This window comes from Pelophylax lessonae (assembly GCF_965119305.1).
Source record: "Pelophylax lessonae genome assembly, chromosome: 5".
Classification (NCBI taxonomy): Eukaryota; Metazoa; Chordata; class Amphibia; order Anura; family Ranidae; genus Pelophylax; species Pelophylax lessonae.
The window spans coordinates 511,483,101-511,509,764 of record NC_138772.1 but is presented as its reverse complement, the minus strand read 5'-3'; the positions used below and the strand labels follow the sequence as shown (position 1 = coordinate 511,509,764).

The window sequence follows — 26,664 nt, the reverse complement described above, 5'->3', positions numbered from 1 at the left end:
CTTTTAATTTGTATGCAATCAGGCAGGTCCTTGCACTACATAGTTGAAGGTAATTCTAAAGGAAATCGAACAACAAAAGTTGTATAGTGTGTATCCAGCTTTGGAGTTCTCAAATCATCAGGGAATGTGATAACTGTGACCACATCCAAAACATAAAAAAGTGTTTAAGACTTTGTTCAACAGCAGCCCTTGCAGCCCCTTTGAAAAGCGATTTTCAGTGGATTGCTTTTCAGAGGGTGGCTGACGGGCAGCTAGGAGGTGATATGTCACCTCCTCATTGCCTGCTTTAACCCTGAAAAGGCAAAGCCACCCCGTCGTGTGCATTGCATGCAGTTGCGGCACAGCTCCATTCATTTGAATGGGTCACGCTCAGTGGTGGTACTGTCTACTGAGCAAGACAGGGGGTTTATTTTTCCCTGTGTACAACCCTGAGTGGCTGCATGTTCTTCTAGTTGAGTGGTCAAGGGTCGGTAAAACCACAGCTCAACCACCTGTTTTTACTGCCCCCTGGCCACCACGTGAACAAGGCCTTTAGGTTTCTTTGCATTTAGGGTATATGCAAACCCAGCAGTGGCTATAGGACACAGCGGCTGGTGTGGAATGGGATGACTGCAGTGCCGATGCACCAATCATGGCACATCGCGCTGTTCTTTTTTGTTTTTTTACGCAAACTTTATTATAATGTCAGGCAGCGACATTTCATGTAGGTCTATCGGCTGCAGCGTGATGCAAAGCGGTGAATTGATTCGTACCAAACAAAGTAGTGTACGCAGTATTCTTTTTCAGCGCACACTACCGCAACTATTATTATTATACAGGATTTATATAGCGCCGACAGTTTGCGCAGCGCTTTACAATACCGCAATGTGGCGGTGTGAACCAGCCAGGTAAGATACTAGGCATTTTGCGTTGTCTTGTGGTGGTATTGGGCTGGAATATCCACCCAACGCAGTCCTACTGCACCTAGTGTGAATCTAGAGGTCAGATGGTGTGAATGAGCCCTAAATAAAATGTACATTCTCCATTGCAATAAAAAGCATGTTTCCATTATGATAGAATATGAACTGAGCCGATGTTTTTCCTTTCAATGGAGTTAATGTCCCTCGATATGCTCTGTTGCAGTGGTCCCATCGCAGTCACCTATTCTCCTGTATCCCGCCATGAAGAACAACGCCTCCGACCCCGAACCTGCATTGCCTGCCGGGCCTGTGTGACCGCAAATCTCCACAACTCTGTAAAACAAACCGCAGTCCCTAAACTTGAACTGCTGAGCCAAAGAAACTTCCTTCCTTACTACTCAGTCAAAGCCAGCGAAGAAAGACCAAAGAGAAGGGGCAGAGCTAAGGAGACAGAGAGGGTAAGTAATAGAAATCCCCAAACACCCCCCCGTGTAGACATCCAAAAGCCCTGAGAATGCCTCTGGGTGTCGCCATCTTGGATGTTATGTCTCAGGGCTGTCGGTTAAGAGACACTCTATAGCAGTGGTCTACAGTGGTAGCTTGAAGAAAGGAGGATAGCCCCTGGAAGCTGCTCATCTAGGTGTCCTGTTGAGATGAAAGGAGTGGCAACCTCAACCTGGACTCTGACCAGACCACGCCCCCAACGTGTTTCTCTCCCCTGGAGCTTAGTCATGGGGATAGACTAATGACTAAGCTCCGAGGCGTGGAGAAAAAAAAACATGTTGGGGGTGTGGCCTAGTCGGAGTCCAGGCTGAGGTTGCCACTTCATTCATCTCAACAAAATACCTTGATTTGCGGCTTCCAGGGGCTATCCTCCTTTCCTAAGGCTACCATAGGAGTCAGGATGGGCTCAATCCTCTGCCAGCATTTGGATGCACTTTTGCACATTCCCCCTTTATCGAGCCTGAGCAGCACACAAACATTTTCCAGGCCACAGAGGTCTACAGTGGTCATACAAATATTCATGGACTAAAAAAAAGTTTCCCTTTCATATTACATCAGAGCCCCCCCCCCCTCCCCCACATCAGATGCCTCTCCCATCACATCAAAGTCCTCCTTTTCAAATCAGAGCCCCCCCCCCCATCACATAAGAGTTTCCCTTTTGGTGTCTTCCTCTGTCCTCTTGTTTAGTGCTAGTTAGTTCAGTCCTAGCTAGACCCTCCCTGTTTTCTCCATGTGCCCTGAGTCTGTATTAGTACTTTGCAGAGACAGGTCTCAAGAAAGTCAGTCATTGTCTTACACTTCTAAAGACTAGAAAAACTTAATCTGTACTGCAATTAGCTGAAGTGAAATTGTGTTGGATTCAAGTTCTGTGTCGTATTGAAGAGTTAAGATGCCTGTGGATAGTGCCAAGTCAGCAAGTCTGGACAGATTGGGTCTAGGGGGTATGTCAATACATAAAGTGGCATTTGAAACAGAACATCAATCCAAGTGTTTAGCACTAGGGTAGGTGCATTGGGGGTGCCACCACAATGCATTTCACTGTGTTGCATGTGTTTCTGTGCCCTGGGATTATGCATGGTAAAACTGAGTTTTATTCTGCATTATTGCAACGAGTTAGTGTAAACATACTGTAAGTGAAAGGGTTCTCTTTCTAGGACCCATAGTGAGTCAGAAATGCTTGCTTCCACCGGGCCTAATCACACATGTTGGCATTGAAGTCAGATCACGCAGCAGTGTTGGCATCAGAAGTATATTTTATTAAAAATACATTTTTTTCAGCTTCCAGATTCCAGAAAGTTGATTTCTTGTCAATTGAAACCTTCCGGAAATGCTCCTGGTTCGGTGTCATCGAACAGCTCCAGACACTCGGGTATGGTATAGATGTCCGTGTTCATTCACTTTCTAATAATAGGAATATCACATCCTTCTCACTCCTTGCAGATATGGGATCTCTCATGTAAAGCCACACCGCTGCGATCCTTGCATACCCCTGTAGCTCCATTGTTCCTTAACCCTGCTTTTCTACCAGGTTTATGCCTACAAGAATTTCAGTGGTGGGTCAATAAGGGTCTATATAGAATAAGTCAATTTATTGACCATAAGGGTATCTGCCATCTTTTTTTTGTGCAGCAGTTGAAGATGCCCGCGTCTGAGAACCTCAGATTATAACAGATTTTGCATGGATTATATTACGACACATGAGTCTAGACAGGGGAGGGCTGGCAGCCTTAGGTCTGGGGGGCAAGTCTAGTCAAGTGGCCCATTGAACCATCGAATCAGCTTACCATCCATGCCCACCTGGTTTTGGATTTGCAGCTGTATACAGTGTCTGGCCCCTACATTAATCCAGCCCTGAGTGAGGCCTTTTTACCAGTTTTTACCACTTTTCAGAGTGGCCCGGGGGGGGAATTGCCACCCTGCCCCCCGTGCCAGTACTCCCCTGAGTCTAGATGTTTTCATGGTGAGACTCAGTAGATGTTTTCATGGTGAGACTCAGAGAGGAGGTATCTTGATGCACTACAAATTGTTCATTTATCCGATTGGAAAATGACCCTATATGTTGGCATGCGAACAAGATTTGGGGGCGGAAATCAAATTATCTGACTGGTGGTCCTGGTCCACACGGACATATAAGAGCATTAGGAATATGGATCTGGTGGCAGCGTCAAGGTCTTGTCCAGATGGTATCTGGTTCCAGATCCTCTTTCTAAAATGTATACGGGCACTTCCTCCTTGTGCTTTAGGGGATGTGGTCAGCTTGACACGATGTTTCATACCTGGTGATCGTGTACCAAGGTTAGTTGGTTCTGGGTGAGAGTTCATACACTGATCTATTCCGGGACACATGTAAACATAGTAAACAATTCCAGAGTGGGCCTCCTCAATAAGCTGGTTGCCAAAATCCCCAAACATGCCCAGACTCTTATCTATTTTATGTTTCTTGCGGCAAAAACCGCCTGGAAGACTTGTACGATTATGAAATGGAAGCTGACCTGGATCATGTTACTTGAAAAGCTGGTGAATATACTGATTGACAGATCAGCTAGGTTTGATCATGGCTTGATCATGGCCACCCTTGGCTTAGATACCTCCAACCAGAGTTGTATAAATCCTTGATTTCAAATTCTTTGGCGATCTTTGTAAATCCCTTGGCAGACTCACTGGCATCTCCAACCTTTGTAGTGAGGACCAGAGAGCTTTATCGATCCTGGCATAATGACACCACCAGAGTTGTATAAAGTACTCAAAACCCATACTTGAGTAAAAGTACAAGTGCTCGATCAAAAAGTGACTTGAGTAGAAGTGGAAGTGCTCGATCAAAAAGTGACTTGAGTAGAAGTACTAAAGTATTCAACATTTTTTGTACTTAAAGCGGAGTTCCGGGCACAGATGTCATTTTTTGCTGAACATACCCCCGGGACAGTCAGGGCTAGCACATTCCACAATGGCTAGCCTCTGATCTGTCCCGGTTCGCACTTACCTTTTAGAAGAAATACTTACTTAGAAAATTTCTTCCACAGCATTTCCATCTCTGTTGTGGGCAGCTGAAGCCGGCGCGGTCCTCTTCTCTGTCTTCTTCCGCGTCTTCGTGTCCCAGAATGCACTGCACCGGCCCCTCTCGTCACTTCCGGTGCGGCGCCGCATTCCTAAACAGCTTCTGGGCATGCCCAGAAGCTGTTTAGCAGGGGAATGCGACGTCGCCTGGAAATGACGAGCGGGGCTGGTGCCGTCGCATTGATTCCTGGGAGCTATGACGTTTAGCTCCCAGGAATCATCGCGAGGCAGGAAGTGACGGGGTGAGCCTTGGCGCTGGAGGAGGAAGCAGTCATAGGTGAGTATTTACGATCTTCAATAAAAAGGTGAGTAAACAAAAAAAATAAAAATAACTATCCAATTCCTTTTCAGGTGAGCTCTACCTAGCGGAGGGGCACAAAAAAAAAATCGTTTTTGTGCCCGGAACTCCGCTTTAAGTACTGCAAGTAGTTTTTTAAAAAATGTTGCTACTCAAGTACTGAAAGTAAAAGTACCAGTAGTTTTGAAAGAAAAAATGATACTCAAGTATTGAAAGTAAAAGTACAAGTACTGTGTTATGTAGTTATTAACCACTTAAGCCCCGGAAGATTTTACCCCCTTCCTGACCGAGGGGTTTTTTGCGATTTTTTTTTACTGCGTGACTTTAACGGACAATTGCGCGGTCGTGCGACGCTGTACCTAAACTAATTTTACGTCCTTTTTTTCCCCACAAACAGAGCTTTCTTTTGGTGGTATTTGATCACCAGTGCGATTTTTTTGATCATGCGCTATAAACAAAAAAAGAGCGTAAATTTTGCAAAAATAACAATATTTTTCACTTTTTTTATATAAAATTCCCAAAAAAAATGTAAAAATCAAAATTTTTTAACATTTTCGGGCCAAATTGTTTTATGCTACATATGTTTGGTAAAAAAAAATCGCAAAAAGCGTATTTTGATTGGTTTGCGCAAAAGTTATCGCGTTTACTAACTACGGGAAAGATTTTTGTCATTTTTGGTGTTTTTTTTTTAACGAGTAATGGCGGCGATTTTTTTTTTTTTTTGCCGGACTGCGACATTGCGGCGGACAGATCGGACCCTTGACTGACATTTTTTACACTTTTGGGGTTACCAGTGACATTACTACAGTAATCAGTGCTATATATATGCACTGTTACTGTAAAAATGACACTGGCAGGGAAGGGGTTAACTGTATTGGAGAGGGAGGGGTTAAGTGTGTCCTAGGGGTGTGTTTCTAACTGTGATGGGACATGTGTACTATTGTAAAAACAGAGATCAACGGTTCTACATAGTAGAACCGTCTGATCTCCATTCTTACACAGGTGAGAATGACAGGCGGCTTGTTTACATAAGCCGCCTGACTTTCTCCCTCTCTACCGACAATCGTAGTGTGACCGGCGGACATCGGGTCCGCCGGTCACACGCGCGGACTCCTCAGTGAACGAGCCAGGGCGGGCGCGCGCTCGCCCGCTATTGGCTCACAAGCTGGTCACAGGCTAGCGACGTAGATCTACGTCACTCTGCCTGGCCGGGGCTGACTGCCGCAGTAAATATACTGTGCGCAGTCGGCAAGCGGTTAAAGAAAGAAGTCAAAAGTTTGAACATCATATTGTTTTTTATTATTTCAAATGCAGCTTTTATTTATACATACAGTAGCATTTATTTTCGTATGCGCTGATAATACACATGTTTTGAGCTCCATGAAACCTGCCATCTACTGTTTTGGCAGTGGTAATTTTTATAATTGTAACGAGTAACTATGCAGCACAAAAGAAAAAATATCGGAGTAGAAGTATTGAAATCATTGAAAAAATGTAGTGAAGTAAAAGTGGAAGTAGGAGAAAAAAATTCTACTCTAGGAAAGCACAGATACCGCCTCTCGGTACTTAAGTACAGTAGTGAAGTAGTTCTACTTAGTTACTATACATCTCTGCCTCCAACCTCCAACCTTTGGACATTTGAAGCGTGCCGATCGGGGCAGTGGGCTCTCTAACAGACCTCTTGGGCAGTTTTCCCTTGCACCCCCCCGTTTCTTTCTTTTCTCACTTCCCTTTCTCTTTTCTACTGTAGACTTCTATGGTTTCCATATTTGCTACTTGGAATGGAGTACTTGAAAGTAATTGTGACCCACGTAAGGTTGCCAACTCATCCCTTTAACCACTTAAGCCCCGGAAGATTTTACCCCCTTCCTGACCAGGGGGTATTTTGCGATTCGGCACTGCGTGAATTTAACGGACAATTGCGCGGTCGTGCGACGCTGTACCTAAACGAATTTGGCGTCCTTTTTTTCCCAGAAACAGAGCTTTCTTTTGGTGGTATTTGATCACCTGTGCGATTTTTTTGATCACGCGCTATAAACAAAAAAAGAGCGTCAATTTTGCAAAAATAGCAATATTTTTCACATTTTTTTATATGAAATTCCCCCCAAAAAAATGTAAAAATCAAAATTTTTTAACATTTTCGGCCAATTTGTTTTATGCTACATATGTTTGGTAAAAAAAATCACAAAAGCGTATTTTGATTGGTTTGCGCAAAAGTTATCGCGTTTACTAACAAAGGGAAAGATTTTTGTCATTTTTGTTGTTTTTTTTTTTAACGCGTAATGGCGGCGATCTGCGATTTTTTTTTTGCGGTACTGCGACATTGGGGCGGACAGATTGGACCCTTGACTGACATTTGTGACACTTTTGGGGGTCCCAGTGACATTTCTACAGTAATCAGTGCTATATATATGCACTGTTACTGTAAAAATACACTGGTAGTGAAGGGGTTAACTTTATTTGGGAGGGAGGGGCTGTGTGTGTCCCTAGGGGCGTGCTTTCTACTGTGATTGGCTGTGGCTTCAGCTGTAAGGACACTGATCAACGGATCTACATAGTAGATCCGTGTGATCAGTGTCTTTACAGCGAGGAGAATGACAGGTCGCTTGTTTACACAAGCTGCCTGACATTCTCCCTCTCCCCCGCCGATCGCTGAGTGACCGGCGGACATCGGGTCCGCTGGTCACACGCGCGGGGGGGTCCGTGACCACACGGGAGCGGGAGCGCGCCTCCGGCGGCGCGCGCTCGCTCCCTAGACCCTCCACAGGCAAGCGACGTAGACCTACGTTAGTTTGCCTGTGAGGGGCTGACCGCCGACGTAGATAGTCGTGCGGCGGTCGGCAAGTGGTTAAACCAGGACTCATATTAATTACACAGGTTCTAGGGCTAATATAATGCATATAAGGCACTAACTGAGTTTAGTACCACCTTAATCAGCCACAGAATCTGTGCAATGTGTCCTGGTTTAAAGGGATGAGGTGGCAACCCTAGACCCACGTCGACTGGCTGGTGGGTTATAGAAATCCTGAGCTATTTTTTCCTATGCCTTTTGCATGTGCTTTCCAAGCGCCCTGATAGGATTATCTCTGAGTGACAGATATGTTTTCGTGCTTAAGCATTGATTGAAGTTGATATTACTATACGCTATTTTGCTGATTATGCCCGCCATTGATATATTCATATCACTCATCTGTGCTGTGGGACCTTATCTTATCTCTATTTTAACCACTTTAGCCCCGGAGGATTTTGCTGCTTAATGACCAGGCCCTATTTTGCGATTCGGCACTGTGTTACTTTAACGGACAATTGCGCGGTCGTGCGACGCTGTACCCAAATAAAATTGATGTCCTTTTTTTCCCACAAATAGAGCTTTCTTTTGGTGGTATTTGATGACCTGTGCGATTTTTATTTTTTGCGCTATAAACAAAAAGAGCGACAATTTTGAAAAAAAAAAAACAATAATTTTCACATTCTGCTATAGAACATTCCCAAAAAAAATCTAAAAAATCAACATTTTTTAACATTTTAGGCCAATTCGTTTCCTGCTTCATATTTTCAGTAAAATAAAAATCGCAATAAGCGTAGTTTGATTGCTTTGCGCAAAAGTTATTGCGTCTACTAACTATGGGAAAGAGTTGTCATTTTGTTTTTTTCTAGTAATGGCGGCGATCTGCGATTTTTTTTTTTTTTTTTTTGTGGGACTGCGACATTGCCGCGGACAGATCGGACCCCTAACTGCCATTTTTGACACTTTTGGGGGTACCAGTGACATTACTACAGTAATCAGTGCTAAAAATATGCGCTGTTACTGTACTAATGACACTGGCAGGGAAGGGGTTAATACTATTAGTGATCAAGGGGTTTAATGTAAGCCTAGGGGAGTGATTCTAACTGTGGGGGGGTTGGGCTTGTGAAGTAATCACAGAGACATGCGATCCTATATAGCAGGATCACATAGCCTCTGTGATCACTTCAGGGAGAAGGACAGCCGTCCCTCCTTCTCTGTCAGTGGGGGGAGATCGCGAGTGGCCGGCGGCCATCGGAGCCACCGGTTACACGCACTGGCTCCCCAGCTGACGAGTGGTGCCGGGAGCGCGGCGGCGGCGGCGCGCGCTCGCCCCCTAGATATTCCTGAGCGAGCAACATAATACTACTTTGGTTTGCCCAGGAGCGGCGGTGGGCGGTCGTCAAGTGGTAAATACTATTGTCTGTGTAGGAGTTGTATATGTAGCACACCCCCATAGGAGTTGCAGGTGAAAGGGATCCCCCTCTCTTGCACAGCCAGGCACACCACATTTTCACAAGCACCCAGAGTCAGAGAACAGTCCGTTTTTTTTTTTTCTTTTTTATTTATTAAGGGTTAATAACTTGGATAGGGATGGAAGGTTATGGGATGCCCACTTAACTTCAGCATATTATATTTTGCCTTCCCTGGTCCCCCCTCAACATACTAAAAACATAGTAATAAATCCTTTCATTGCAATACATACATACATACATACATACATACATACATACATAAATACCTACATACATATGGAATGCAGGCAGATCATGGATAGTGGAAGTGGCCAGCAGAATACTTTACTCAAAGTGTTACTAAACCCAGGAGCCTGCATTCACTCTATCTGGTCTCCCACGGTAGTAAATATAAACTGCTATATACCTTTTCTCATTAGCAGTATATAGCAGTCTTGTGACTTCTATCAGTGTCTGGCTAAATACTAGTTAAAGCTTGTAGGAGGAGTTTTCATTCTGCTCTTACTGCCCTATGGGGCTGCAGGACCCCTGGCCCTTTGTCTGGACAGTGCTGATTGGCCCTGTGCTGATCACATGCACTCTCCCAAGAAAAAAAAAGGCTCTATCAATACACACCAAACTGAGGAAGTGCAGTTGGCCCCCAAGGCTCTGTACTATCAGGAGATGGATTGGGGACTGTGGAAGAAGGGGAGGATCAGAGAAGACAGGGTCAAACAGCCTTTTTAAACAATGCAGAGGATTAACCCCTTAGGTTCCACAGGTAGTATAACAATCATGCTTTACTGCATATACAGACTTCCTGAAAACATCACAGCACCTCCTCAATACTCCTCTCAAGAGCCCTCTGCCGTGATGCCAGCGGTGGGCTGGCCCCTGGGAGGAGTTATGCAAATATCATATTGCCTTGATGGGTGGATGTCAATCTGGAGTAGTATGTATTCCTAGGCAGGCTGTATTTACATGCAGACTACCCTAGGTTACATCCACCTGTGATGCTGAGCCTCTATGATTGAAGGAACCAAAATCAGAGAATGAATGGCATGGGCCAGGGACAGTAAGGCTGGGGAGGAAAAAGCTAAATGATGATGGATGCCCTACAGCCAAGAAATTAAGTGGAGTGTATCTGCCTTGCTACTGATTCTAATGCACACTGTGAGAAGCTTACAGTGTGCAAGCTATTTCAGCAGAGGAGAGTTGCCTGTACAAATGTGCAAGATGGAAGGGAAGGCTGGAGTTCAGCTGCAGTGTGCGATCACTGCTTGAACATTGTTGGACGCCGGTTGGGTAGAAGCAGTGCTGTATTTTGGCCTAGGCCAACAAGGCCCAGGCCTAGGGCGGCACTTTGCAGGGGGGCAGCAAAATAGGGGCTTCCGCCTCCATCTGAGACTCTATTGGCCACTGGTCGCTAGAGCCGCCTGGCGTCTAGCAACCAGTGTCGTGACCCTGCCCATAATTCAAAGTGGAGGAGGATTTAACTTCCTCCTCCTCCACACCTAGAGCTACCCTCACCCCCTCCCTCTCTCTCCCACCACCCCCCTCTCTCTCTCTCCATCCCCTCTCTCTCTCACACCCTCTCTCCCCATTCCCCTCTCTCTCTCACCCACCCCCCTCTTTCTCACTCCCCTCCCTCTCTCACCCCCCCCTCTCTCTCATCCGTCCCTTTCTCTCTCTCATCCGTCCCTTTCTCTCTCATCCTCCCTCTCTCTCTCTCATCCTCCCTCTCTCTCTCTCATCCTCCCTCTCATCCCCCCTCTCTCTCTCATCCTCCCTCTCTCTCTCTCCATCCTCCTCTCATCCTCCCTCTCTCTCTCTCATCCTCCCTCTCATCCCCCCTCTCTCTCTCTTTCATCCTCTCTCTCTCTCTCTCTCTCCTCTCTCTCTCTCTCTCTCTCTCATCTCCCTCTCTCTCATCCTCCCTCTCTCTCATCCTCTCTCTCACCCCCCTCCCTCTCTCACCCCCCTCTCTCTCTCATCCCCCCCTCTCTCTCTCTCTCTCTCTCTCATCCCCCCTCTCTCTCTCTCACCCCTCCCTCTCTCTCATCCTCCCTCTCTCTCTCTCATCCCCCTCTCTCTCTCTCTCTCTCTCTCTCTCTCTCTCTCTCTCTCTCTCTCTCATCCTCCCTCTCTCTCATCCTCCCTCCCTCTCTCTCATCCTCCCTCTCTCTCTCTCATCCTCCCTCCCTCTCTCTCATCCTCCCTCTCTCTCTCTCATCCCCCTCTCTCTTCTCTCTCTCTCATCCCCTCTCTCTCTCTCTCTCTCTCTCTCTCATCCCCCCTCTCTCTCTCTCTCACCCTCCCTCTCTCTCATCCTCCCCTCCCTCTCTCTCATCCTCTCTCTCTCTCTCTCTCTCTCTCTCTCTCACCCTCCCTCTCTCTCATCCTCCCTCTCTCTCATCCTCCCTCCCTCTCTCTCATCCTCCCTCTCTCTCTCTCATCCCCCATCTCTCTCTCTCTCTCATCCCCCCTCTCTCTCTCTCTCACCCTCCCTCTCTCTCATCCTCCCTCCCCTCCTCTCATCCTCCCTCTCTCTCTCTCTCTCTCTCTCTCTCTCTCTCTCTCTCTCTCTCTCTCTCTCTCTCACCCTCCCTCTCTCTCATCCTCCCTCTCTCTCATCCTCCCTCCCTCTCTCTCATCCTCCCTCTCTCTCTCTCATCCCCCCCTCTCTCTCTCTCTCTCTCTCATCCCCCCTCTCTCTCTCTCTCACCCTCCCTCTCTCTCATCCTCCCTCCCTCTCTCTCATCCTCCCTCTCTCTCTCTCTCTCTCTCTCTCTCTCTCTCTCTCTCTCCCCTCTCTCTCTCTCTCATCCTCCCTCCCTCTCTCTCATCCCTCCTCTCTCTCTCTCATCCCCCCCTCTCTCTCTCTCTCTCTCTCTCCCCCCTCTCTCTCTCTCTCACCCTCCCTCTCTCTCATCCCCCCTCTCTCTCTCTCACCCTCCCTCTCTCTCATCCTCCCTCCCTCTCTCTCTCTCTCATCCTCCCTCTCTCTCTCTCTCTCTCTGATCCTCCCTCTCTCTCTCTCTCACCCTCCCTCTCTCTCATCCCCCTCTCTCTCTCTCTCACCCTCCCTCTCTCTCATCCTCCCTCCCTCTCTCTCTCTCTCATCCTCCCTCTCTCTCTCTCTCTCTCTGATCCTCCCTCTCTCATCCTCCCTCTCTCTTATCCCCCCTCTCTCTCTCTCATCCTCCCTCCCTCTCTCTCATCCTCTCTCTCTCTCTCTCTCTCTCTCTCTCTCTCTCTCTCTCTCTCCCACCACCCTCTCTCTCTCTCTCTCTCTCTCACACTACCTTCTCTCGTGAGATCTCAGGGGTCCTTGCTGGGACTTGGAGTCCTTCAATTTTGGAGGGAGTCACATCCGTTAAAGAGAAAGGGGTGGGGCAAATTAACATAGGAGGAGGGGGGGGCACCCAATTTTAGTCTTGCCTAGGGCAGCACAAAACCAAAATACACCACTGGGTAGAAGCAGAAGATGAGCTGGCGGTAAATACATGTCAGCAGACCCAGGAGGAGGTAGGGATCCCCAGGAGATCCATGCAGACACCGCACAGTGATAATGATTTCTGTGTGATGGTGTGAACTCTGCAATCAGCAGACCACCAGCTATGCCGCAGTCCTGCGACTTTCCATGTACGTCCTGAAGAGACACCACTGTGCCTTTACTGTCTTTTCTGAACTTTTATCTCAAACACAAGAAACACAGCACCCGCTAATAGAGCGCCAACCCCGCTGACTTCCTCCTAGGTTTTCATCATGTTTTCTTTTATTTCCCTCCTTTGCTGTTGGGTTTTATGGTTATATTAGGAAATGAAAAATACATCACTTTAAGGAATCTTTTTTTTTTTTTTTTTTTCAGATTTGTTTTGTTTTTTAAGCATAAATTATTAATTAAAATGATCTCTCAATATGTAATAGATTAACCACTTGCCGTCTGTTCACCGGAGCTGTACTGCGGCAAAGTGGCTCTTGTAGGTCTGATGACGTAGTACTACGAACGGAGACACTCCCCCTTCTAGGCGGCGCGTGCGCGCCGCCGAAGGCTCGCTCCCACTGTATTCAGTCACAGCGGGAGTCGGGCCAGGGGAGGAGCAGCGGCGATCGCCGCTGCTCTTCCCCGATTGCCGGGGAAACTAGTGTGGAGATCCACCCGCTTGTGTAAACACAAGCGGGCGGATCTCTGAAGTGACAGGCAGGGTCAGATTGCAGGGTTCAGCATAGCTGAACCTGCGATCTGTCCTTGTGTCACTCAGTCACCTCCCCCCCACACATGTCAGTAAGCACCAGGCATACATTAACCCCTCCCTCTCCAATAAAATTAACCCCTTCCCTGCCAGTGTCATTTTTACAGTAACAGTGCATATTTATAGCACTGATTACTGCAGTAATGTCACTGGTACCCCCAAAAGTGTCAAAAATTTTAGTCAGGGGTCCGATCTGTCCGCCGCAATGTCGCAGTCCCGCAAAAAAAAATTGCAGATCGCCGCCATTACTCATTAAAAAAAAAAAAACACCAAAAATGACATAAATCTTTCCCTTAGTTAGTAAACGCAATAACTTTTGCGCAAACCAATCAAAATACGCTTATTGCGATTTTTTTTTTTTTACCAAACATAGGTAGCAGAAAACAAATTGGCCAAAAATTTAAAAAAAATTAGATTTTTACATTTTTTGGGGGGGGGGAATTTCATATAAAAAAAATGTGAAAAATATTGTTGTTTTTTCAAACTTTACGCTTTTTTTTTTTTGTTTATAGCGCAAAAAGTAAAAATCGCACAGGTGATCAAATACCACCAAAAGAAAGCTCTGTTTGTGGGGAAAAAAGGACGTCAATTTCATTTGGGTACGGCGTCGCACGACCGCGCAATTGTCAGTTAAAGTCGCACAGTGACGAATCACAAGAAGTGGCCCAGACGTAAGACAGCAAAATCCTCCGGTGGTAAAGTGGTTAAAAACCAATTAACCACTTCCCGCGAATCAACGTAGCCCTACGTCGGTTCAGAGAAGTGCTTGTACCAGGATGATGCCTGCAGACTTTTAGAGCCGGCAGTCGGCTTCCAAGTGATAACAGCCAATGCGGCTCAGGAGCTGCTCGGCCGTTACCCCAGCAAGCGGGAGGGGATGCCCCCCTTCCCGCCACCCTCCACGGCTCTACCCAGGTTTCCCGTCCCACCAAGATACCCGAGCAATTAGCCGACACATCCGCCGGCTGGTTGGAGTCCCGAACAAGGCCAGATTCGGCTTTGATCGGGTCTCCGATTTGGTAACCCAGGAGTTACGTGATGACGTCACGGCCGGGTTACTCGGCGGCTAAAGGTGCCGAATTTAAAAGCCAGTATTCACAAATCCTGATTTGTGAATACTGTTTCCTGTTTAAAATGATGCGGTTCCCACACAACATAGTGTGAACCGGCACTTAGGCCTCTTTCACATGGCCGTTCCAATTAGGTCCACTTGCCAGTTTTTCAGGGAGACCTGATCGGAAGGTCCATGCATTTCTATAGACAGGTGGGTGCAAATGGACTAGCGTGCGTTTACACCCCCTCCCTTAGGGTTTGATCAGGACCACTAAAAAAAAAATGGGAGTCTATCCTCTTCTGTTTAGGTGAAGCAGATCAGAGGTAGATGGGTGTAAAATTGACAGCAGAGTCAGTTATGCCTGGCTGCCCTTAGAGCAGAGCGGGCTCCGTCCATGTCCCCTCTGCAGAAATGTGCCATCCACCCGCTCTGCTCTCATCAGCAGGGGATCAAATGACAGATCCCTGCTGATCGGAACAGAATCCGTCCCAGGTTCTTATCAGTACTGACTGTCTGCAGCATCCTTCCAGGTCCATATCCATACTGTCTGTATACAGCATCCTTCCAGGTCCATATCTATACTGACTGTATACAGCATCCTTCCAGGTCCATATCTATACTGACTGTATACAGCATCCTCCCAGGTACACATCCATACTGGCTGTATACAACATCCTTCCAGGTCCATATCCATACTGGCTGTATACAGCATCCTTCCAGGTCCATATCCATACTGTCTGTATACAGCATCCTCCCAGGTACACATCCATACTGGCTGTATACAACATCCTTCCAGGTCCATATCCATACTGGCTGTATACAGCATCCTTCCAGGTCCATATCCATACTGACTGTATACAGCATCCTTCCAGGTCAATATCCATACTGACTGTATACAGCATCCTTCCAGGTCCATATCTATACTGACTGTATACAGCATCCTTCCAGGTACACATCCATACTGACTGTATACAGCATCCTTCCAGGTACACATCCATACTGGCTGTATACAGCATCCTTCCAGGTACACATCCATACTGACTGTATACAGCATCCTTCCAGGTACACATCCATACTGGCTGTATACAGCATCCTTCCAGGTCCATATCCATACTGGCTGTATACAGCATCCTTCCAGGTCCATATCCATACTGGCTGTATACAGCATCCTTCCAGGTCCATATCCATACTGGCTGTATACAGCATCCTTCCAGGTCCATATCCATACTGACTGTATACAGCATCCTCCCAGGTACACATCCATACTGGCTGTATACAGCATCCTTCCAGGTCCATATCCATACTGGCTGTATACAGCATCCTTCCAGGTCCATATCCATACTGACTGTATACAGCATCCTCCCAGGTCCATATCCATACTGACTGTATACAGCATCCTTCCAGGTACACATCCATACTGACTGTATACAGAATCCTCCCAGGTCCATATCCATACTGACTGTATACAGCATCCTCCCAGGTTCATATCCATACTGGCTGTATACCACATCCTTCCAGGTACATATCCATACTGACTGTATACAGCATCCTTCCAGGTCCATATCCATACTGACTGTATACAACATCCTCCCAGGTCCATATCTATACTGACTGTATACAGCATCCTTCCAGGTCCATATCTATACTGACTGTATACAGCATCCTCCCAGGTACACATCCATACTGGCTGTATACAACATCCTTCCAGGTCCATATCCATACTGGCTGTATACAGCATCCTTCCAGGTCCATATCCATACTGTCTGTATACAGCATCCTCCCAGGTACACATCCATACTGGCTGTATACAACATCCTTCCAGGTCCATATCCATACTGGCTGTATACAGCATCCTTCCAGGTCCATATCCATACTGACTGTATACAGCATCCTTCCAGGTCAATATCCATACTGACTGTATACAGCATCCTTCCAGGTCCATATCTATACTGACTGTATACAGCATCCTTCCAGGTACACATCCATACTGACTGTATACAGCATCCTTCCAGGTACACATCCATACTGGCTGTATACAGCATCCTTCCAGGTACACATCCATACTGACTGTATACAGCATCCTTCCAGGTACACATCCATACTGGCTGTATACAGCATCCTTCCAGGTCCATATCCATACTGGCTGTATACAGCATCCTTCCAGGTCCATATCCATACTGGCTGTATACAGCATCCTTCCAGGTCCATATCCATACTGGCTGTATACAGCATCCTTCCAGGTCCATATCCATACTGACTGTATACAGCATCCTCCCAGGTACACATCCATACTGGCTGTATACAGCATCCTTCCAGGTCCATATCCATACTGGCTGTATACAGCATCCTTCCAGGTCCATATCCATACTGACTGTATACAGCATCCTTCCAGGTACACATCCATACTGACTGTATACAGAATCCTCCCAGGTCCATATCTATACTGACTGTATACACAATCCTCCCAGGTCCATATCCATACTGACTGTATACAGCATCCTCCCAGGTTCATATCCATACTGGCTGTATACCACATCCTTCCAGGTACATATCCATACTGACTGTATACAGCATCCTTCCAGGTCCATATCCATACTGACTGTATACAACATCCTCCCAGGTCCATATTTATACTGACTGTATACAGCATCCTTCCAGGTCCATATCCATACTGACTGTATACAACATCCTCCCAGGTCCATATCCATACTGACTGTATACAGCATCCTTCCAGGTCCATATCCATACTGACTGTATACAGCATCCTTCCAGGTCCATATCCATACTGACTGTATACAGCATCCTTCCAGGTCCATATCCATACTGGCTGTATACAGCATCCTTCCAGGTACATATCCATACTGACTTTATACAGCATCCTTCCAGGTCCATATCCATACTGACTGTATACAACATCCTCCCAGGTCCATATCTATACTGTCTGTATACAGCATCCTTCCAGGTCCATATCCATACTGACTGTATACAGCATCCTTCCAGGTCCATATCCATACTGACTGTATACAACATCCTCCCAGGTCCATATCCATACTGACTGTATACAGCATCCTTCCAGGTCCATATCCATACTGGCTGTATACAGCATCCTTCCAGGTACATATCCATACTGACTGTATACAGCATCCTTCCAGGTCCATATCCATACTGACTGTATACAACATCCTCCCAGGTCCATATCTATACTGACTGTATACAGCATCCTTCCAGGTCCATATCCATACTGATTGTATACAGCATCCTTCCAGGTCCATATCCATACTGGCTGTATACAGCATCCTTCCAGGTCCATATCCATACTGACTGTATACAGCATCCTTCCAGGTCCATATCCATACTGGCTGTATACAGCATCCTTCCAGGTACATATCCATACTGACTGTATACAGCATCCTTCCAGGTCCATATCCATACTGACTGTATACAACATCCTCCCAGGTCCATATCTATACTGACTGTATACAGCATCCTTCCAGGTCCATATCCATACTGATTGTATACAGCATCCTTCCAGGTCCATATCCATACTGACTGTATACAACATCCTCCCAGGTCCATATCCATACTGGCTGTATACCACATCCTTCCAGGTCCATATCTATACTGACTGTATACAGCATCCTTCCAGGTCCATATCCATACTGACTGTATACAACATCCTCCCAGGTCCATATCCATACTGACTGTATACAGCATCCTTCCAGGTCCATATCCATACTGACTGTATACAGCATCCTTTCAGGTCCATATCCATACTGACTGTATACAGCATCCTTCCAGGTCCATATCCATACTGACTGTATACAACATCCTCCCAGGTCCATATCTATACTGACTGTATACAGCATCCTTCCAGGTCCATATCCATACTGACTGTATACAGCATCCTTCCAGGTCCATATCCATACTGATTGTATACAGCATCCTTCCAGGTCCATATCCATACTGACTGTATACAGCATCCTTCCAGGTCCATACCCATACTGACTGTATACAGCATCCTTCCAGGTACATATCCATACTGACTGTATACAGCTTCCTTCCAGGTCCATATCCATACTGACTGTATACAACATCCTCCCAGGTCCATATCTATACTGACTGTATACAGCATCCTTCCAGGTCCATATCCATACTGACTGTATACAACATCCTCCCAGGTCCATATCTATACTGACTGTATACAGCATCCTTCCAGGTCCATATTCATACTGACTGTATACAACATCCTCCCAGGTCCATATCCATACTGACTGTATACAGCATCCTTCCAGGTCCATATCCATACTGACTGTATACAGCATCCTCCCAGGTTCATATCCATACTGGCTGTATACAGCATCCTTCCAGGTCCATATCCATACTGGCTGTATACAGCATCCTTCCAGGTCCATATCTATACTGACTGTATACAGCATCCTTCCAGGTCCATATCCATACTGACTGTATACAGCATCCTTCCAGGTCCATATCCATTCTGATTGTATACAGCATCCTTCCAGGTCCATATCCATACTGACTGTATACAGCATCCTTCCAGGTCCATATCCATACTGACTGTATACAGCATCCTTCCAGGTCCATATCCATACTGACTGTATACAGCATCCTTCCAGGTTCATAGCCATAGTAACTTTATACAGCATCCTTCCAGGTCCATATCCATACTGGCTGTATACAGCATCCTGCCAGGTCCATATCCATACTGACTGTATACAGCATCCTTCCAGGTTCATAGCCAAAGTAACTGTATACAGCCTTATCCCAGGTTCATAGCCATAGTGACTGCCTTAAGCATATTGTCATATGGTGGATGTATAGCTCATGTGGTACAGGTGTGGTAAATGCAAGTCAGGAAACTGTGGTTCAAGACCTCCTGGCCAAATTTTATTGAAAACGAAACCTTGGTTTCCCACGCAGGGAATTTCAGTTTCGCACAGAAAAACATAACAGAAAATGCAGAGTAGAGATGTGAACTACGAAAAAAATACCACATTTCGTTTCGGATTAACTCATTACGTAAATAATTTTGTTTCGTCATACTCATTATGTTAGAATGATTTGTTTTTGGAATTTGTTTCATATATTCTAAATCATTTCATATATTTGATGCTCTGAATCGATTCGTATTTTCAGAAGTTATTTCAGAAGATTGGCTATATTCCTTTTTAACGTGTTAAAGTTGTACTAAACCAAGGAGCCTGCATTCACTATATCTGGTCTCCCACGGTACACAGAACATGGAAATGCAATTATTTTAGTAAATATATACCGCTAAATAGCTTTTCTCATGAGCAGTATATAGCAGTTTGGTTACTTCTTTTATTGTCTGGTTAAAGCTTGTAGTTTTCCTCCTCCCCTAATTGTCCTAATGAGGCTACAGGACCCCTGACCCTCTCTCTGGACAGTGCTAATTGGCTCTATGCCGATCACATGCACCTTCCCAAGAAAAAAAAAAACTCTCCAGCATTACACACCAAACCGAGCATTTGCAGCTTGCCCCTAAGGCTCTGTACTATCAGATGGATTGAGGACCGCCTTTTTACACAATGCAGAGGATTAACCCCTTAGGGTCCACAGTGAGTATAACAAGCATGCTTTACTGCATAGACAGACTGGTTTTACTTTTGTGGGTTTAGTAATACTTTAATTTGTTATTTCAGGAAATATTCACACTTACCCCTAATGCAGGTGGTCAGACACTATAGCTGGCTTCTGTGTTCTTCACCTATAGCAGCCCCATTTCCCATAAGGCAAGCAGGCCTACTGGTACTCGGCTGCCCCCAGGACTTATACACAATGCTATAGTGCCTGCCTGCCACAGCGGGGCAAGCGTGAACTGAGAACAGCAAACAGGTACCTGCGGTTGGCAAATAGGCAAAGTAGTTTAATGACAGTCCAGGTACAAGGCTGGCAGAGTTCAAAATAGTCAGGGTGAAATCCTTAGTCAAAAGACAAGCAGAGTTCAGAGAACAGTCAATATCCGATCTGAGGATGTCAACAAGGGAATCCAGACAGCCGAGCAGGAAAGACAAGCAGTGAGCTTGAGCACATGGTACCTACCATGAGCATGAAACTGCAGGCTTGGCTGGCTTAAATCAGGTTTGGTCTCCACCCAGAGATTGGCCACATCAATCACCTTGCAGGTGGACAGACAGGGAGAATGTACTGTATCACAGCCAAAACCAGATTCCTGGAACGAGACCAGCAGCTATCAAGGATCAGGAGCTCTACATGTTTCTGACAGAAATTACTTATGCATGCTAAGTCATCCCTACTAGTCCAACTTACAAAGATAAATGGATTAAGCTGATTGGACGATATTGACTGGAGTCACGTGCATCTGAATGGAAGGAATGAAACGAAATTCAGATTTATTCGTTATGTTATGATTCGGAGATTCTGATGGATCCACCTCCATCCAACCCAGACACAAAATTTCAGAATCATCATCCTTTTTAACTTTTATACCTTACGTACTGTATTTATTGCAGTTTGTTTCCATTTCATATGTAGTGCATTTTATTTTATAATAATGAAAAATGTTAATGCAACATAAAAATTAATCGGATCCTAATCAGTTCGGATGAATCGGTATATCTTTATGTTATTTCGAATGCTTCAAACATTAACAAAAGGCTCAAACGTTTATATCATGTCATCCGAATTAAACCAATAAATACGAATTAAGTTCGTTAATTTCGTTATACATCCGAATCTCTAAATAACAAAAATATTGTCTGTTTGTAACAAATCACACGTGTCTAATGCTGAGTCACCTGGCTCTCTTTCCAGCAGTGCCGCTGCTCTCTTTACTTTGGTCTCTTAGATCTGTCTCACCCAACTCCGCTAGGCTCACTCAGCTGGAACCGATGTAGCACCCTGCTACACAGGCCCACTACTTGGGCTCTCAATATGGGGGGGCACCTGGCACATGGGTTATAACACTACTTCTGAGACTAATGGACTCCCTCCAGCCCCCTGAGTTCCCTAGATGCCTCAGCTTTCTCAGTCTCCTTGACTTGCACAGCTGTCCCCCAACATGGGGTGCAGTCTTCTGGCAGGAACACATGTTCCTGCAGCCTGGAGCACACAGCTCTCTACTGACAGGACTCCGTCTCAAAATGGGACCCTTGAGCTATGATCAGACTTGGCTTATAACGAGTCTGCACACCTGTGCACTCACACGCCTTGCAGGCTCCAGGCAGACCCATACCAGGATTGAAGGCTTCATCCCACCAAGACACTTTGAAGCCTTCAAGCTCTAGGCCCTACAGGGGGATTACAAAAGCTGGAGAAAACTAATAAGCTTTGGCTCTGGGTGGCTACCTCATTCCTCCACTGTGTATACGGAGAAACCATGGTTGTCACCCTAGACTGCTCTTCTTGTATGGACTACATGTGGGTGGGTGCAGCGTGGTGCGGCGGTAATAATTCACACACAGTCCTGGTGTAATCAGTAAAGCTTGTCTTGTAGCACAGGCAGATCTTGTATTGCAGAAAAGGCAGAACTTGTATTGTAATCAAGGCAAACAGTTCACAACAAACCCGATGGTAGAGGACCCAACTAGGAGAACTCACGAATACCAACAGCGTGTAGCGGAGCAGGTATCAGCCAAACTGGCAGTGTCTGCCTGGTGGGACAGGATGGCTGTCTTGTACCCAAAGGGGAAAAAGTCCAAGGCAATTGAGGACCCTAAGCTTTCTCTTCTCATCTGGAACTTCTCCCTGCCGATAGTACTGTCCCTGACAGACAGGGAACCTGTTCCTACACTACCCACACGTGAATGCACACCAAAACCTGCGGAGCAGGGACTTAAAAATACTCTGCTGACCCAAGATGGCTGCCAAGAGTCACCTGGATTTTGCATACCCAACCAGAACGCTGCCTCCAGGAACCAGGAAACCCCAGAGAAACCAAGTTTCCCTTGACTTCCTTGCCAGGCTGTAATGCTGCTCTAGGTGGGCCGCCACCTACAGTGGAGGAAGCAGACTGCACCTGCCTACATACAAACATGTCCTTATCCCTGCCATTCCCTTGGGGCCAGGCAACTGGTAGTTTACAGAAGATAGCTAGGAGGGAAGATAACTTTCATTGCAGCTCACAGGATTTGACAAGTGTAGCAAGTTTTCCAGGCCTATGGCCTGATGTGGGTCTGCCATCAGCACCGGTAACCTCTCCAGCCCATGTGAGCTGAGTGCCTGGGTGTGAGAACTGAAGCAGCGACAAATCCGGCATCTTTGTTTGTGGTTTTTATTGAATTTAAGGGGATGGGAGAAGGGAATGAGTGGGATACTCCTTTAGGCTCCAACTAATTACACTTGGGACTTTGTTTCTGAGAAATGCCCGTTGGCGCTTCCTAGACGCCAGCCGGCGCCAGCCAACGCTCACTAACACTGAGAACACTCTTTAGAACAATGGAAGTGCTGAATCCTTGACTTGTAGTCCAGAAGATACAGGACTGAGAACTGTAGAATTTCTGACACTGTTGTACTGCAAAAGTCACTAAATACTTTTCCCGCTTTTTTGCTTGGCTTGAGGTAGTATGTTGTAGAATTCTGTATGGCTGTAACTTTAACTGTCACACTCTGTACAATTCAGGGCCCAACTGCAGGTGCCCCCTTTTAACCTTGAACTCTTCAGGGTCCACTGACTCTGTACCCCCTCTGTAGCTTCAGGGACCTCAACCTAGGTACCTCCTTTACAGCTAGCTGACACTGGATTCCAGAACCTCTTCCGGAGTGGTCCCCTCTAACTTCAGGCAGACCCCCAGGGCAGTGGTGTATTTAGGTTTTGTGCTGCCCTAGGCCTGACTAAACTTGTGCACCCCATCATTTAAATATGACCCATCCCTTCCTATAAAGGCCACACCCCTTCCTGTTTATCACCAGCCCTGTCATCTGTAAACCACAGACCACAACCACAGTCTATCAGTGCCCATCAGTGCAGCCTCATCAGTGCAACCTTATCAATGCCCATCAGTTGTCATCAGTACAGCCCCATCAGTGGCCACCAGTGCAGCCTATAAGTGCATGATATCAGTGCCCATCAGTGCTGCTATATCAGTGCAGCGTATCAGTCCCGCCTCATCATTGGCCATCAGGACAGCCTATTAGTGCCCATAAGTGCAACACATCAGTGCCCATCAGGACAGCATATCAGTGCAGCCCCATCAGTGAAGCTTATCAGTACCGCCTCATGCCCATCAGTGCAGCCTTATCAGTGCCCATCTGTGCAGCATATAAGTGCTGCCTTATCAGTGCAGGCTCATTAGTGCCCATCAGTGCACTTTATCAGTACCCACCATTGCTGCCTCATCAGTGGCCATCAGAGCAGCCTATTAGTGGCCATCAGTGCAGCCTATAAGTGCCCATCAGTGCAGCATATCAGTGCCCATTAATGCAGCATTTCAGTTCTGCCTTATCACTGCAGCTTATCAGTGCCACCTCACCTGTGGCCATCATTCCAGCCTTATCAGTGCCCATTAGTACAGCCTTATGTCACTGGATTAGTAAGATTACTTCTTTCTTATAAGATATTTGGACTTGTGTTTGCTGCCCCCCTGCAAAGTGCTGCCCTAGGCCTGGGCCTTGTTGGCCTAGGCCAAGATACAGCACTGCCCCAGGGGCAATCCGCAGTACTCATGACCTGTGTAGGCTTTCCTGGGACTGGACCCCTCTCGCTCTCCGCAGGCTCTCGGCGCACCGGATCCCCTCAGCTCACTCCGTATGCTCTGGACACTCAGGCGACACCCAGAGACATCCACCTTCCTCAGACAGGAGGAGAGACAGCCGCACTCTTCTTCCTGGGACTCTGCTCCCGCCAAAGACACTGTGCCACGCACTTCCCCCCAAACCTATACCCACTCCCAGAATCCTTTGCAGCATAATCTGCCTTCTGGGGTAGTTACAAGCTGGAATGTGTCCCCTGATTGGGCTTCCCACACTGCACACTGCCCTATGAGAAGCCTCTCACAGGAGCCAGTGAGGATACTTCTCCCATCAGCAGGTACATCTGGAAGCCATGACACCCTAGCTAACAAATCACAGCCCTGCTGTTAGGCAGACAAGGCCCACTATACATTTACCTAGCACCCACCTGTAGGGTGCTACACCAGGTAATATTAGCAGACATTTTCTGCACTTAGCTGGAAAAAAAGAAACAAATGCAGCCACCACATCTAATGACTGTAAGCTATAATATATTACATTTTTGTTCTTGAGTTTAGTTATGCATTCACTGTGCAATTACAGGCTGGGGGTAGGAAGGTGACCAGGCTGGATTGCATAACTGCTGCAGAGAAAGGTGAGGTCACCAATCTAACTTTGCTATCTGGGTGGACTGTATAAATCTGTAAACTGGTGTCAGCGCTCCTGCTCCTCATACCAGCATCCTGGTTTTGACTATGGCATTCTACTTGTCGGTCTGGGGATTAATGTTGCCAGTCTTTGGGTGGAGACAAAACCTGATATAAGTCAGACAAACCTTTAGTCCTATACTTGTGACAGAGTGTGATAACGTGTGTAATATCTGATCAAGCTCCCTGTCTGTCTGCTCTGCTAGATTGGATTTCCCTGTGTATGACCTCGGATCGGAATAACGGTAACGACTATTCTCTGAACTCTGCCTGCCTTTTATCCGGACTGTTATTGAACCATTCTGCCTGTCTGCCAACCGCAAGTACCTGTTTGCTTTGCTCAGTTCACGCATGTCCTGGCATAGCGGTCAGGCACAGTAGCATTGTGTATAAGTCCTGGGGGCAACTGAGTATCCATAGGCCTGCTTGCCTTATGGGAAAGGGGGCTGCTATAGGTGGAGAACACAGTAGCCAGTCATAGTGTCTGACCACTAGGGTTTGGGGTAAGCGTGACAACTGGAAGGACAGAAACCCATATCTTTCGGAGTGTGGGGTGGATAAAACAGGTCCCTTTTATATGTATCTTAGCTTTTTGCCTAGAACTTCGATTTAGGCTCATAAAATCTATCCCCTTACTGTAACCCAAACAATGTCATGATTACATTATTGGCGCTGAAAGTATCAGCACAAAATTCTAACATCTCTACACCAAACCCCCAGCACCCAATCCAGCTTCAATGATGTATTAAAAACAAAAAGGATTTGCATGCGGCGCTCAAATAACAGTCCGTTTTCATAGACAAGTGTGATCCAACCTGCTTACCAGATGGAAAGAAATAACAGGCCTGTCATCAAACAAGGTTGGTGTTGGTTCTCTTAATACCGGCCGAATCCGCTCAGCAGAAAAGGCGAAACATATGGAATCAAACAAGAAAGCCTCTCATAGTGTAGTACATTTGGGTAAATTAAACTAAATCCAGATTGATGTATTGCTCAGTATCATATCCTGTCAATAACTGTGGTCTTTTCTTTTGCTGTCTCCAGAAATAAAGATGCCCCGTCCTCCCGCGCTCCCTCTACCTTATCCTTCAGGACTGAGGTGTGCTGGCATACAGCTCTCGCACTCTTCGGACTCAGAGCTCAGGAAGTGGATTGTAGAATTTGGAGGAGATGAACGGGCAGCATTTATGGCGAGGGGACTACAGAAACTACAGCTGGCCTATAAGAAGGGTAAATTGGAAATGGAACAACGGACTGAAAGAAATACACCCCCAAAGTGCCCGCAAATTGGCTAATGGTGACTGTGAATGCTAGATTGCAGCTTGATATGCAGGCCAGAACTGGCCACCACAGTGGAGATGCTCGCCGGTATTATCCAAGCCTCCATGTTCATACAACAGAGGACTGGAGAGCCGTTGCTGGCCTTATCTCTAGTATGCAAAAGGCTAAGTGAGTCAAGCCTATTTGTTTGAAGGTTATACCAATGGCTGTTATCCCGGGGTGACTGCCACTTCCCAAAGATGTGACAACTTTGGACTTTAGTCAACCATCATCTCATGGGCATCTGTAATCAACAAAATCTATTTGTATCAATTGTATTGCCATACTCCCGGTGCCTATGTGGGTTTCCTCTGTGTACTCCAAAGACAAGCTGGTAGGATAATTGGCTCCAGTCTAAATTGGCCTTAGTAGGTGTATGTAGGAATGTGAATTAGGGACCTTCGATTGTAAGCTCCTTGAGGGCAAGGACTGATGTAAATGTACAATATATTGTATATGTAAAGCACTGCGTAAATTGATGGCACTATAGAAGTACCTGTAATAATAATTAATAAACAAATGATAAATGTGCAAACGATACACAGCTGTGTAGGGGGTGGCAGCACCAGCACTGCACTGGTGTGAACTTTTCCATTAAACTCTATGTAACCTACTGTCTGTGTTTTTGATGCAGAAAAAAAAAATGCACTGGACTACATGTGGT

General features: G+C 46.3%; 1 protein-coding gene across 1 annotated transcript in view; it reads left to right on the top strand.

Annotated features, from left to right (window-relative positions):
• The window catches only part of LOC309556697 (uncharacterized protein), a 36,166-nt gene extending 9,850 nt beyond the window's left edge, over nt 1-26,316 (top strand). The window contains exons 3-5 of the mRNA XM_082259160.1: nt 1,123-1,357; nt 2,682-2,772; nt 25,725-26,316. Of these exons, the coding sequence (XP_082115286.1) occupies nt 1,123-1,357; nt 2,682-2,772; nt 25,725-25,975 (577 nt within the window). The 3' untranslated portion in view covers nt 25,976-26,316. The remainder of the gene's footprint in view (nt 1-1,122; nt 1,358-2,681; nt 2,773-25,724) is intronic.
• The last annotated feature ends 348 nt before the right edge of the window (nt 26,317-26,664 follow it).